We start from the raw sequence: 14686 nt of genomic DNA on the forward strand, positions 1-14686 counted from the left end.
TGAGGATCAACGTGGCGGATGTGTTGCTACCTACCCTCACCACCTGGGGGCGGCCCGTCAGGAAGTCCAGGATCCAGTTGCAGAGGGAGATGTTTAGTCCCAGGATCCTTAGCATAGTGATGAGCTAAGCTAAGGATGTACTCCCTGTGTGTGTGTGTGTGTGTTAACACTAAGGATGTGTGTGTGTGTGTGTGTGTGTGTGTGTGAACAGGTGTACTCCCGTCGCTGTGTGTCGTTCATGCTGCGCTCCACTCTGGGGGGGCTGCTAGGGGAGAAGGCCCAGATCGCTGCGGGGAAAGACATCTGCCAGGCTATCAGTAAACAGATGAGGGCTGTGGGTAAGGAGATAGATGGGGGGGAGATTTCACGGTTCAGAGCTTTACAGAGTAAGTACACCTTATTATTATCATTTTAGTTCTCATCATTTAAGATATACTTCATTTAATTTGATCATTAATTTCTTATGATTTTACTTTTGATTATTTTTTCTTTCTTGTTTGTACTTTTGTAAAGGGTCAAATCCCAACTTCAACTTAGGTCCAGTCTCCCATTGACTAAGTGGAAGTTGGGGTTCTCCAACACACAAGTGTTTTTGTTTTTCCATCTCTCATTTTGGAGTGGGTGGGCTTTTCACTTGCTCTGCTCATCCTGACTCCACTGATCTCTCTCTCTCTCTCTCTCTCTCTCTCACCTGTGTGTGTCTCTCTCTCTCTCTCTCTCTCCTGTTCTCTCTCTCTCTCTCTCACCTGTGTCTCTCTCTCTCTCTCACCTGTGTCTCTCTCTCACCTGTGTGTGTCTCTCTCTCTCTCTCACCTGTTCTCTCTCTCTCTCACCTGTCTCTCTCTCACCTGTGTGTGTCTGTGTCTCTCTCTCACCTGTGTGTGTCTCTCTCTCTCTCTCTCTCTCTCTCTCTCTCTCACCTGTGTCTCTCTCTCTCTCACGTGTGTGTCTCTCTCTCTCTCTCTCACCTGTGCGTCTCTCTCTCTCTCTCTCTCACCTGTGCGTCTCTCTCTCTCTCTCTCTCACCTGTGTGTCTCTCTCTCTCTCTCTCTCGCTCTCTCTCTCACCTGTGTGTGTCTCTCTCTCGCTCTCACCTGTGTCTCTCTCTCTCTCTCTCTCTCTCACCTGTGTGTGTCTCTCTTTCTCTCTCACCTGTGTCTCTCTCTCTCTCTCACCTGTGTGTCTCTCTCTCGCTCTCTCTCATTTGTTCTTCTTTTTCTCATCTCAGCTCTTACCTCTGCTCGGAGGCACAGTTCTGCTGGTATTGACTTTTTCTTACATCTCCAGCCATTCTAGGGCCTTATGCATCTCAAATGGTCCCTTACTTTCTATGTGGAGCCCTATAGAGCCCTGTGGGTGGTACACTATAATAGGGAATAGGGTGGCATTTTGGATGCATCGTAGGTTTTTCCAGAATGAGACTAACATTTTACTGCTACTACTATAGAGATTATAACCCATTAAAGACAGACTCTGTAAGTCTCATGTTATTAAGGACAGACGTCAACAACTCCAGTCCTCGGGGGGCCTGACATGACTACCACCCTGTAGCAGTCACGTCTATAGTCATGTCAACAACTCCAGTCCTCGGGGGGCCTGACATGACTACCACCCTGTAGCAGTCACATCTATAGTCATGTCAACAACTCCAGTCCTCGGGGGGCCTGACATGACTACCACCCTGTAGCAGTCACATCTATAGTCATGTCAACAACTCCAGTCCTCGGGGGGCCTGACATGACTACCACCCTGTAGCAGTCACATCTATAGTCATGTCAACAACTCCAGTCCTCACATCTATAGTCACATCTATAGTCATGAAGTTCTTTAAAAGGCTGGGTATGGCACGCATCAACTCCATCATCCCAGACACCGTAGACCAGGGGTGGACAACTCCAGTCCTCGGGGGCCTGATTTGGTGTCACAGTTTTTTGCCCTCAGCGAACACACCTGACTCCAATAATCACCTAATCAGGATCTTCAGTTTGGAATGTGATTAATCAGCTGTGTTTTCTAGGGATGGAGAAAAGGTGTTCTACCAATCAGGCCCTCGAGGACTGGTGTTGCCCACCCCTGATCTATACAGTTCAAGATGTTTTAAACCAGGGAGGGGGGGGAAAGGGACATTTTATTTGGGGCTGAGTCTGGCTTTAATATATATATAGTAGATAGGGCAACTTTCCCAGAATTCCCTGTGTTTCCAGAAAATCTTGGTTGGAGGATTCCGTATTTCCTTCTTCCTTCCCCTGTAGTAATATTCCAACCAGGATTTCTGGAAAACCAGGGATTTTGTCGAAGTTGCTGAAATTGTGCAACTCTGTTACCATTGCACACTCCCTATAGTGTATTTAACTATACCCTGCTAACCTGTAAAAAGTATATCACATTATCTTGTTATAGAGATGAAAAGCAATTAACCAATTAACTCACACACTCAGCAAAAGAAAGCCTTTTATCCCCCATGGGGAGCTTTTATAAAAACAAAAACAAACATGAACTAATTGGTCTTTTTGTGTGTGACATCATTTGGTGTTGGAATTACTCCCATCCTATCATCACAATCACTTTCTTTTTTTCTTTTTTTTTTACAAAATAACTTCTCCAGATTCTTACTCTGTGATTCCCTCTGAAACCTTCTGTGTCAACTGTCTGTGTCAACTGGCCATCTTTTTACTCCAGTATCTGTCCAAAGTTTGGACACACCTACTCATTCCAGGGTTTTTCTTCATTTTTTTTTTTACTTTTTTTTTTACATTGTAAACTATGAAATAACACATATGGAATCATGTAGTAACACATATGGAATCATGTAGTAACACATATGGAGTCATGTAGTAACACGTATGGAATCATGTAGTAACACATATGGAATCATGTAGTAACACATATGGAATCATGTAGTAACACATATGGAATCATGTAGTAACACATATGGAATCATGTAGTAACACATATGGAATCATGTAGTAACACATATGGAATCATGTAGTAACACATATGGAATCATGTAGTAACACATATGGAATCATGAAATAACACATATGGAATCATGTAGTAACACATATGGAATCATGTAGTAACACATATGGAATCATGTAGTAACACATATGGAATCATGTAGTAACACATATGGAATCATGTAGTAACACATATGGAATCATGTAGTAACACATATGGAATCATGTAGTAACACGTATGGAATCATGTAGTAACACGTATGGAATCATGTAGTAACACGTATGGAATCATGTAGTAACACGTATGGAGTCATGTAGTAACACATATGGAATCATGTAGTAACACATATGGAGTCATGTAGTAACACATATGGAGTCATGTAGTAACACATATGGAGTCATGTAGTAACACATATGGAATCATGTAGTAACACATATGGAATCATGTAGTAACACATATGGAATCATGAAATAACACATATGGAATCATGTAGTAACACATATGGAATCATGTAGTAACACATATGGAATCATGTAGTAACACATATGGAATCATGTAGTAACACATATGGAGTCATGTAGTAACACATATGGAATCATGTAGTAACACATATGGAATCATGTAGTAACACATATGGAGTCATGTAGTAACACATATGGAATCATGTAGTAACACATATGGAATCATGTAGTAACACATATGGAGTCATGTAGTAACACATATGGAATCATGTAGTAACACATATGGAGTCATGTAGTAACACATATGGAATCATGTAGTAACACATATGGAGTCATGTAGTAACACATATGGAATCATGTAGTAACACATATGGAGTCATGTAGTAACACATATGGAGTCATGTAGTAACACATATGGAATCATGTAGTAACACATATGGAATCATGTAGTAACCAAAAAAACGTTAAACAAATCAAAATATGTTTTATTTTTGAGATTATTCAAAGTAGCCACCCTTTGCCTGTGTTTGAGCCAATCAGTTGTGTTGTGACAAGGTAGGGGTGGTATACAGAAGATAGCCCTATTTGTTAAAAGACCAAGTCCATATTATGGCAAGAACAGCTCAAATAAGCAAAGAGAAACGACAGTCCATCATTACTTTAAGACATGAAGGTCGGTCAATGTGGAACATTTGAATAACTTTTTAAGTTTCTTCAAGTGCAGTCGCAGAAACCATCAAGCGATATGATGACACTGGCTCTCATGAGGACCGCCACAGGAAAGGAAGACCCAGAGTTACCTCTGCTGCAGAGGATCAGTTCATTAGAGAGTTAACTGGCTCTCATGAGGACCACCACAGGAAAGGAGACCCAGAGTTACCTCTGCAGAGGATACATGTATTAGAGTTACCAGTCCAAATAAAGTGACAGACACATCTCAACATCAACTGTTCAGAGAAGACTCAATAAATCAGGCCTTCATGGTCTAATTGCTGCAAAGAAACCATTACTAAAGGACACCAATAAGAAGAAGAGACTCGGTTGGGCCAAGAAACACGAGCAATGGACATTAGACCGGTGGAAATTTGTCCTTTGGTCTGATGAGTCTAAATTTGAGATTTTTGGTTCCAACCGCCGTGTCTTTGTGAGATGCAGAGTAGGTGAACGGATGATCTCCGCATGTGTGGTTCCCACCGTGAAGCACGGAGGAGGAGGTGTTATGGTGTGGGGGTGCTTTGCTGGTGACACTGTGGGATTTATTTAGAATTCAAGGCACACTTAAACAGCATGGCCACCACAGCATTCTGCAGTGATACACCATCCCATCTGGTTTGGGTTTAGTGGGACTATCATTTGTTTTTCAACAGGACAATGACCCAACACACCTCCAGGTTATGTAAGGGCTGTTTGACCAAGAAGGAGAGTGATAGAGTGCTGCATTAGATGACCTGGCCTCCACAATCACCTGACCTCAACCCAATTGAGATGGGTTGTGAATGAAAAGCAGCCAACAAGTGCTCAGCATATGTGGGAACTCCTTCAAGGCTGTTGGAAAAGCATTCCAGGTGAAGCTGGTTGATAGCATCCCAAGAGAACAAAGCTGTCATCAAGGCAAAGGGTTGCTACTAAAATATAAAAAATATGTTGATTTGACTAACACTTGTTTTGGTTACTACATGACTCCATATGTGTTATTTCTTCATAGTTGTGATGTCTTCACTGTTATTCTACAATGTGGAACATAGTAAAAATAAAGAACCCTTGAATGAGTAGGTATGTCCAAACTTTTGACTAGCACTGTATATCATAGAAAACATAATTTCTTCCTACTGAGCTCTGAGGGTTTTAATTCATCATAGGAACCATCTCGAATGAGACCAAAGTAAGAGGGGAAAACGTATCTATTAAAGCCAAAACATTTCATAAATCCAGATGTCTTGCCCATCTTTCGCCAGCAGAGAAACCATGGCAGATGTCCTATTTGATGCAAACTCCCAGCCATATTTGATGTGGGTTCATTAAATGTCCTGGTGATGATGAATCCTCAGACCTTTGTGCTGTCTGTCTTAATGCTGATATTTAGTACTGTTAATGCATGATTATAATATAGATATATTACAATGTCCCTGTTACCTGTTAGCTAGAGGTTGCCTGTTAGCTAGAGGTTGCCTGTTAGCTAGAGGTTGCCTGTTAGCTAGAGGTTGCCTGTTAGCCTATTTTACCTGTTAGCTAGAGGTTACCTGTTAGCCTATTTTACCTGTTAGCTAGAGGTTACCTGTTAGCCTATTTTACCTGTTAGCTAGATGTTACCTGTTAGCTAGAGGTTGTCTGTTAGCTAGAGGGTGCCTGTTAGCTAGAGGTTACCTGTTAGCCTATTTTACCTGTTAGCTAGAGGTTGTCTGTTAGCTAGAGGTTGCCTGTTAGCTAGAGGTTGTCTGTTAGCTAGAGGTTACCTGTTAGCCTATTTTACCTGTTAGCTAGATGTTACCTGTTAGCTAGAGGTTGTCTGTTAGCCTATTTTACCTGTTAGCTAGAGGTTACCTGTTAGCCTATTTTACCTGTTAGCTAGAGGTTACCTGTTAGCTAGAGGTTGTCTGTTAGCTAGAGGTTGTCTGTTAGCTAGAGGTTGTCTGTTAGCTAGAGGTTGTCTGTTAGCTAGAGGTTGTCTGTTAGCTAGAGGTTGTCTGTTAGCTAGAGGTTGTCTGTTAGCTAGAGGTTACCTGTTAGCTACAGGTTACCTGTTAGCTACAGGTTACCTGTTAGCTACAGGTTACCTGTTAGCTAGAGGTTACCTGTTACCTGTTAGCTAGAGGTTACCTGTTACCTGTTAGCTAGAGGTTACCTGTTAGCTAGAGGTTGCCTGTTAGCTAGAGGTTGCCCTGTTAGCTAGAGGTTGCCCTGTTAGCTAGAGGTTGCCCTGTTAGCTAGAGGTTGCCCTGTTAGCTAGAGGTTGCCCTGTTAGCTAGAGGTTGCCCTGTTAGCTAGAGGTTGCCCTGTTACCTGTTAGCTAGAGGTTGCCCTGTTACCTGTTAGCTAGAGTTGACCTGTTACCTGTTAGCTAGAGTTGACCTGTTACCTGTTAGCTAGAGTTGACCTGTTACCTGTTAGCTAGAGTTGACCTGTTACCTGTTAGCTAGAGTTGACCTGTTACCTGTTAGCTAGAGTTGACCTGTTACCTGTTAGCTAGAGTTGACCTGTTACCTGTTAGCTAGAGTTTACCTGTTACCTGTTAGCTAGAGTTGACCTGTTACCTGTTAGCTAGAGTTTACCTGTTACCTGTTAGCTAGAGTTTACCTGTTAGCTAGAGGTTGCCTATTACCTGTTAGCTAGAGTTTACCTGTTAGCTAGAGGTTACCTGTTAGCTAGAGGTTACCTGTTAGCTAGAGTTTACCTGTTAGCTAGAGGTTACCTGTTAGCTAGAGGTTACCTGTTAGCTAGAGGTTGCCTGTTACCTGTTAGCTAGAGTTTACCTGTTAGCTAGAGGTTACCTGTTACCTGTTAGCTAGAGTTTACCTGTTACCTGTTAGCTAGAGTTTACCTGTTACCTGTTAGCTAGAGTTTACCTGTTAGCTAGAGGTTGCCTGTTACCTGTTAGCTAGAGTTTACCTGTTAGCTAGAGGTTGTCTGTTAGCTAGAGGTTGTCTGTTAGCTAGAGGTTGTCTGTTAGCTAGAGGTTGTCTGTTAGCTAGAGGTTGTCTGTTAGCTAGAGGTTGTCTGTTAGCTAGAGGTTGTCTGTTAGCTAGAGGTTGTCTGTTAGCTAGAGGTTGTCTGTTAGCTAGAGGTTGTCTGTTAGCTAGAGGTTGTCTGTTAGCTAGAGGTTGTCTGTTAGCTAGAGGTTGTCTGTTAGCTAGAGGTTGTCTGTTAGCTAGAGGTTGTCTGTTAGCTAGAGGTTGTCTGTTAGCTAGAGGTTGTCTGTTAGCTAGAGGTTGTCTGTTAGCTAGAGGTTGTCTGTTAGCTAGAGGTTGTCTGTTAGCTAGAGGTTGTCTGTTAGCTAGAGGTTACCTGTTAGCTAGAGGTTACCTGTTAGCTAGAGGTTACCTGTTAGCTAGAGGTTACCTGTTACCTGTTAGTTAGAGGTTACCTGTTACCTGTTAGCTAGAGGTTGCCTGTTAGCTAGAGGTTGCCTGTTAGCTAGAGGTTGCCTGTTAGCTAGAGGTTGCCTGTTAGCTAGAGGTTGCCTGTTAGCTAGAGGTGAGGTTGCCTGTTAGCTAGAGGTTGCCTGTTAGCTAGAGGTTGCCTGTTAGCTAGAGGTTGCCTGTTAGCTAGAGGTTGCCTGTTAGCTAGAGGTTACCTGTAAGCTAGAGGTTGCCTGTTAGCTAGAGGTTACCTGTTAGCTAGAGATTACCTGTTAGCTAGAGGTTACCTGTTAGCTAGAGGTTACCTGTTAGCTAGAGGTTACCTGTTAGCTAGAGGTTACCTGTTAGCTAGAGGTTGCCTGTTAGCTAGAGGTTGCCTGTTAGCTAGAGGTTGCCTGTTAGCTAGAGGTTGCCTGTTAGCTAGAGGTTGCCTGTTAGCTAGAGTTTACCTGTTAGCTAGAGGTTGCCTGTTACCTGTTAGCTAGAGTTTACCTGTTAGCTAGAGGTTACCTGTTAGCTAGAGGTTGCCTATTACCTGTTAGCTAGAGTTTACCTGTTAGCTAGAGGTTACCTGTTAGCTAGAGGTTGCCTATTACCTGTTAGCTAGAGGTTGCCTGTTAGCTAGAGGTTGCCTGTTAGCTAGAGGTTGCCTGTTAGCTAGAGGTTGCCTGTTAGCTAGAGGTTGCCTGTTAGCTAGAGTTTACCTGTTAGCTAGAGGTTGCCTGTTACCTGTTAGCTAGAGGTTACCTGTTACCTGTTAGCTAGAGTTTACCTGTTAGCTAGAGTTTACCTGTTAGCTAGAGGTTACCTGTTAGCTAGAGGTTACCTGTTAGCTAGAGGTTACCTGTTAGCTAGAGGTTGCCTGTTAGCTAGAGTTTACCTGTTGGCTAGAGGTTACCTGTTACCTGTTAGCTAGAGTTTACCTGTTAGCTAGAGGTTACCTGTTACCTGTTAGCTAGAGTTTACCTGTTACCTGTTAGCTAGAGTTTACCTGTTACCTGTTAGCTAGAGTTTACCTGTTAGCTAGAGGTTGCCTGTTACCTGTTAGCTAGAGTTTACCTGTTAGCTAGAGTTTACCTGTTAGCTAGAGGTTGTCTGTTAGCTAGAGGTTGTCTGTTAGCTAGAGGTTGTCTGTTAGCTAGAGGTTGTCTGTTAGCTAGAGGTTGTCTGTTAGCTAGAGGTTGTCTGTTAGCTAGAGGTTGTCTGTTAGCTAGAGGTTGTCTGTTAGCTAGAGGTTGTCTGTTAGCTAGAGGTTGTCTGTTAGCTAGAGGTTGTCTGTTAGCTAGAGGTTGTCTGTTAGCTAGAGGTTGTCTGTTAGCTAGAGGTTGTCTGTTAGCTAGAGGTTACCTGTTAGCTAGAGGTTACCTGTTAGCTAGAGGTTACCTGTTAGCTAGAGGTTACCTGTTAGCTAGAGGTTACCTGTTAGCTAGAGGTTACCTGTTACCTGTTAGTTAGAGGTTACCTGTTAGCTAGAGGTTGCCTGTTAGCTAGAGGTTGCCTGTTAGCTAGAGGTTGCCTGTTAGCTAGAGGTTGCCTGTTAGCTAGAGGTTGCCTGTTAGCTAGAGTTTACCTGTTAGCTAGAGGTTGCCTGTTACCTGTTAGCTAGAGTTTACCTGTTAGCTAGAGGTTGCCTATTACCTGTTAGCTAGAGTTTACCTGTTAGCTAGAGGTTGCCTATTACCTGTTAGCTAGAGTTTACCTGTTAGCTAGAGGTTGCCTGTTAGCTAGAGGTTGCCTGTTAGCTAGAGGTTGCCTGTTAGCTAGAGTTTACCTGTTAGCTAGAGTTTACCTGTTAGCTAGAGTTTACCTGTTAGCTAGAGGTTACCTGTTAGCTAGAGGTTACCTGTTAGCTAGAGGTTACCTGTTAGCTAGAGTTTACCTGTTAGCTAGAGGTTGCCTGTTACCTGTTAGCTAGAGTTTACCTGTTAGCTAGAGGTTACCTGTTACCTGTTAGCTAGAGTTTACCTGTTAGCTAGAGGTTACCTGTTACCTGTTAGCTAGAGTTTACCTGTTAGCTAGAGGTTGCCTGTTACCTGTTAGCTAGAGTTTACCTGTTAGCTAGAGTTTACCTGTTACCTGTTAGCTAGAGTTTACCTGTTAGCTAAAGTTGACCTGTTACCTGTTAGCTAGAGGTTACCTGTTAGCTAGAGATTACCTGTTACCTGTTAGCTAGAGTTTACCTGTTAGCTAAAGTTGACCTGTTACCTGTTAGCTAGAGGTTACCTGTTACCTGTTAGCTAGAGTTTACCTGTTACCTGTTAGCTAGAGTTTACCTGTTAGCTAGAGGTTGCCTGTTACCTGTTAGCTAGAGGTTACCTGTTAGCTAGAGGTTACCTGTTAGCTAGAGGTTACCTGTTAGCTAGAGGTTACCTGTTAGCTAGAGGTTACCTGTTACCTGTTAGCTAGAGGTTACCTGTTACCTGTTAGCTAGAGGTTGCCTGTTAGCTAGAGGTTGCCTGTTAGCTAGAGGTTGCCTGTTAGCTAGAGGTTGCCTGTTAGCTAGAGGTTACCTGTAAGCTAGAGGTTGCCTGTTAGCTAGAGGTTACCTGTTAGCTAGAGGTTACCTGTTAGCTAGAGGTTACCTGTTAGCTAGAGGTTACCTGTTAGCTAGAGGTTGCCTGTTAGCTAGAGGTTGCCTGTTAGCTAGAGGTTGCCTGTTAGCTAGAGTTTACCTGTTAGCTAGAGGTTGCCTGTTACCTGTTAGCTAGAGTTTACCTGTTAGCTAGAGGTTACCTGTTAGCTAGAGGTTGCCTATTACCTGTTAGCTAGAGTTTACCTGTTAGCTAGAGGTTACCTGTTAGCTAGAGGTTGCCTATTACCTGTTAGCTAGAGTTTACCTGTTAGCTAGAGGTTGCCTGTTAGCTAGAGGTTGCCTGTTAGCTAGAGGTTGCCTGTTACCTGTTAGCTAGAGGTTACCTGTTACCTGTTAGCTAGAGTTTACCTGTTAGCTAGAGTTTACCTGTTAGCTAGAGGTTACCTGTTAGCTAGAGGTTACCTGTTAGCTAGAGGTTACCTGTTAGCTAGAGGTTACCTGTTAGCTAGAGGTTACCTGTTAGCTAGAGGTTGCCTGTTAGCTAGAGTTTACCTGTTGGCTAGAGGTTACCTGTTACCTGTTAGCTAGAGTTTACCTGTTAGCTAGAGGTTACCTGTTACCTGTTAGCTAGAGTTTACCTGTTACCTGTTAGCTAGAGTTTACCTGTTACCTGTTAGCTAGAGTTTACCTGTTAGCTAGAGGTTGCCTGTTACCTGTTAGCTAGAGTTTACCTGTTAGCTAGAGGTTGTCTGTTAGCTAGAGGTTGTCTGTTAGCTAGAGGTTGTCTGTTAGCTAGAGGTTGTCTGTTAGCTAGAGGTTGTCTGTTAGCTAGAGGTTGTCTGTTAGCTAGAGGTTGTCTGTTAGCTAGAGGTTGTCTGTTAGCTAGAGGTTGTCTGTTAGCTAGAGGTTACCTGTTAGCTAGAGGTTACCTGTTAGCTAGAGGTTACCTGTTAGCTAGAGGTTACCTGTTAGCTAGAGGTTACCTGTTAGCTAGAGGTTACCTGTTACCTGTTAGTTAGAGGTTACCTGTTAGCTAGAGGTTGCCTGTTAGCTAGAGGTTGCCTGTTAGCTAGAGGTTGCCTGTTAGCTAGAGGTTGCCTGTTAGCTAGAGGTTGCCTGTTAGCTAGAGGTTGCCTGTTAGCTAGAGGTTGCCTGTTAGCTAGAGTTTACCTGTTAGCTAGAGGTTGCCTGTTACCTGTTAGCTAGAGTTTACCTGTTAGCTAGAGTTTACCTGTTAGCTAGAGGTTACCTGTTAGCTAGAGGTTGCCTATTACCTGTTAGCTAGAGTTTACCTGTTAGCTAGAGGTTGCCTATTACCTGTTAGCTAGAGTTTACCTGTTAGCTAGAGGTTGCCTGTTAGCTAGAGGTTGCCTGTTAGCTAGAGGTTGCCTGTTAGCTAGAGTTTACCTGTTAGCTAGAGTTTACCTGTTAGCTAGAGGTTACCTGTTAGCTAGAGGTTACCTGTTAGCTAGAGTTTACCTGTTAGCTAGAGGTTGCCTGTTACCTGTTAGCTAGAGTTTACCTGTTAGCTAGAGGTTACCTGTTACCTGTTAGCTAGAGTTTACCTGTTAGCTAGAGGTTACCTGTTACCTGTTAGCTAGAGTTTACCTGTTAGCTAGAGGTTGCCTGTTACCTGTTAGCTAGAGTTTACCTGTTAGCTAGAGTTGACCTGTTACCTGTTAGCTAGAGTTTACCTGTTAGCTAAAGTTGACCTGTTACCTGTTAGCTAGAGGTTACCTGTTAGCTAGAGATTACCTGTTACCTGTTAGCTAGAGTTTACCTGTTAGCTAAAGTTGACCTGTTACCTGTTAGCTAGAGGTTACCTGTTACCTGTTAGCTAGAGTTTACCTGTTACCTGTTAGCTAGAGTTTACCTGTTAGCTAGAGGTTGCCTGTTACCTGTTAGCTAGAGGTTACCTGTTAGCTAGAGGTTACCTGTTAGCTAGAGGTTACCTGTTAGCTAGAGGTTACCTGTTACCTGTTAGCTAGAGGTTACCTGTTACCTGTTAGCTAGAGGTTACCTGTTACCTGTTAGCTAGAGGTTGCCTGTTACCTGCTAGCTAGAGGTTACCTGCTAGCTAGAGGTTGCCTGTTAGCTAGAGGTTGCCTGTTAGCTAGAGGTTGCCTGTTAGCTAGAGGTTGCCTGTTACCTGTTAGCTAGAGGTTGCCTGTTAGCTAGAGTTTACCTGTTACCTGTTAGCTAGAGTTTACCTGTTAGCTAGAGTTTACCTGTTACCTGTTAGCTAGAGTTTACCTGTTAGCTAGAGTTTACCTGTTAGCTAGAGATTCCTTGAAGTTTATTAAAGGATAATACAATGAGTCATCTTGACAATGTGCTCAAAACTACTTTGGCCCCTCTTCCTCCTTCCCTCTCCTGTATCCCTCTCTTCTTCTCTCCTCCTTCCCTCTCTTCTCCCTCCTCCTTCCCTCTCCTATCCTCCCTCCTTCCCTCTCCCTCTTCTCTCTTCCCTCTCTCCTCCCTCCTCCTTCCCTCTCCTCTCCTCCCTCCTTCCCTCTTCTCCTTTCCTCTCCTCCCTCCTCCTTCTCTCTCCCTCTCCTCCCTCCTCCTTCTCTCTCCCTCTCCTCCCTCCTCCTTCCTCTCTCTCCTCCCTCCTCCTTCCCTCTCCCTCCTCCTTTCCTCTCCTCCTTCCCTCTCCCTCCTCCTGCCCTTTCCCTCTCCTCCCTCCTCCTGCCCTTTCCCTCTCCTCCCTCCTCCTGCCCTTTCCCTCTCCTCCCTCCTCCTTCCCTTTCCCTCTCCTCCCTCCTCCTTCCCTTTCCCTCTCCTCCCTCCTCCTTCCCTTTCCCTCTCCTCCCTCCTCCTTCCCTCTCCCTCTCCTCCCTCCTCCTTCCCTCTCCCTCTCCTCCCTCCTCCTTCCTTCCCCCTCCTTCCCCTCCTCCTTCTCTCTCCCTCTCCTCCCTCCCTCCTTTCCTCTCCTCCTTTCCTCTCCTCCTTTCCTCTCCTCCTTCCCTCTCCCTCCTCCTTCCCTCTCCCTCCTCCTTCCCTTTCCCTCTCCTCCCTCCTCCTTCCCTTTCCCTCTCCTCCCTCCTCCTTCCCTCTCCCTCTCCTCCCTCCTCCTTCCCTCTCCCTCTCCTCCCTCCTCCTTCCCTCTCCTCCCTCCTCCTTCCTTCCCCCTCCTCCTTCTCTCTCCCTCCTCTCTCCCTCCTTCTCTCTCCCTCTCCTCCCTCCTCCCTCCTCCTTCCCTCTCCTCCCTCCTCCTTCCCTCTCCTCCCTCCTCCTTCCCTCTCCCTCTCCTCCCTCCTCCTTCCCTCTCCCTCTCCTCCCTCCTCCTTCCCTCTCCTCCCTCCTCCTTCCCTCTCCCTCTCCTCCCTCCTCCTTCCCTCTCCTCCCTCCTCCTTCCCTCTCCCTCTCCTCCTTCCCTCTCCCTCTCCTCCTTCCCTCTCCCTCTCCTCCCTCCTCCTTCCCTCTCCTCCCTCCTCCTTCCCTCTCCTCCTTCCCTCTCCCTCTCCTCCCGCCTCCTTCCCTCTCCCTCTCCTCCTTCCCTCTCCCTCTCCCTCTCATCCTTCCCTCCTCCCTCTTCCTTCCCTCTCCTGCTCCAGAGGCAGTAGTGAATGACACCAGTGGAGAGAACAAGGCAGGAGCAGCTGATGTTTCTGCCAGTCAACACGTGATGGTCTGTGCCCTCAAAGAGCTGGGCAGCCTGGTGCAGAGTCTTAGTGCCACATCCTCACCGCTCATACAGGAACCCTCCATTGGTAGGACATTACACAGAACACACACCATGCAGGAATGCAGCACACACACACACTGGATATACTATTCACACACACACACACACACACACACACACTGGATATACTACACACACACACACACACTGGATATACTACACACACACACACACACTGGATATACTACACACACACACACACACTGGATATACTACACACACACACACACACTGGATATACTACACACACACACACACACTGGATATACTACACACACACACACACACACTGGATATACTACACACACACACACACACTGGATATACTACACACACACACACACACTGGATATACTACACACACACACACACACACACACTGGATATACTACACACACACACACACACACACACACTGGATATACTACACACACACACACACACACACTGGATATACTACACACACACACACACACACACACTGGATATACTATTCTCACACACACACACACACACACACACACTGGATATACTATTCACACACACACACACACTGGATATACTATTCACACACACACACACACACTGGATATACTATTCACACACACACACACACACTGGATATACTATTCACACACACACACACACTGGATATACTATTCACACACACACACACACTGGATATACTATTCACACACACACACACACACTGGATATACTATTCACACACACACACACACACTGGATATACTATTCACACACACACACACACTGGATATACTATTCACACACACACACACACTGGATATACTATTCACACACACACACACACACACACTGGATATACTATTCACACACACACACACACACTGGATATACTATTCACACACACACTGGATATACTATTCACACACACACACACACACACTGGATATACTATACACACACACACACACACACTGGATATACT

The 14686-nt window shown here is 44.7% G+C and overlaps 1 protein-coding gene across 1 annotated transcript in view; it reads left to right on the forward strand.

The window, feature by feature from the left end:
• Nucleotides 1–14686, forward strand: part of heatr5b (HEAT repeat containing 5B) — a 140669-nt gene that overhangs the window by 17860 nt on the left and 108123 nt on the right. The window contains exons 9-11 of the mRNA XM_065008442.1: nucleotides 212–386; nucleotides 1229–1261; nucleotides 13586–13741. Of these exons, the coding sequence (XP_064864514.1) occupies nucleotides 212–386; nucleotides 1229–1261; nucleotides 13586–13741 (364 nt within the window). The remainder of the gene's footprint in view (nucleotides 1–211; nucleotides 387–1228; nucleotides 1262–13585; nucleotides 13742–14686) is intronic.

Source organism: Oncorhynchus nerka, linkage group LG23 (assembly GCF_034236695.1).
Source record: "Oncorhynchus nerka isolate Pitt River linkage group LG23, Oner_Uvic_2.0, whole genome shotgun sequence".
NCBI lineage: Eukaryota > Metazoa > Chordata > Actinopteri > Salmoniformes > Salmonidae > Oncorhynchus > Oncorhynchus nerka.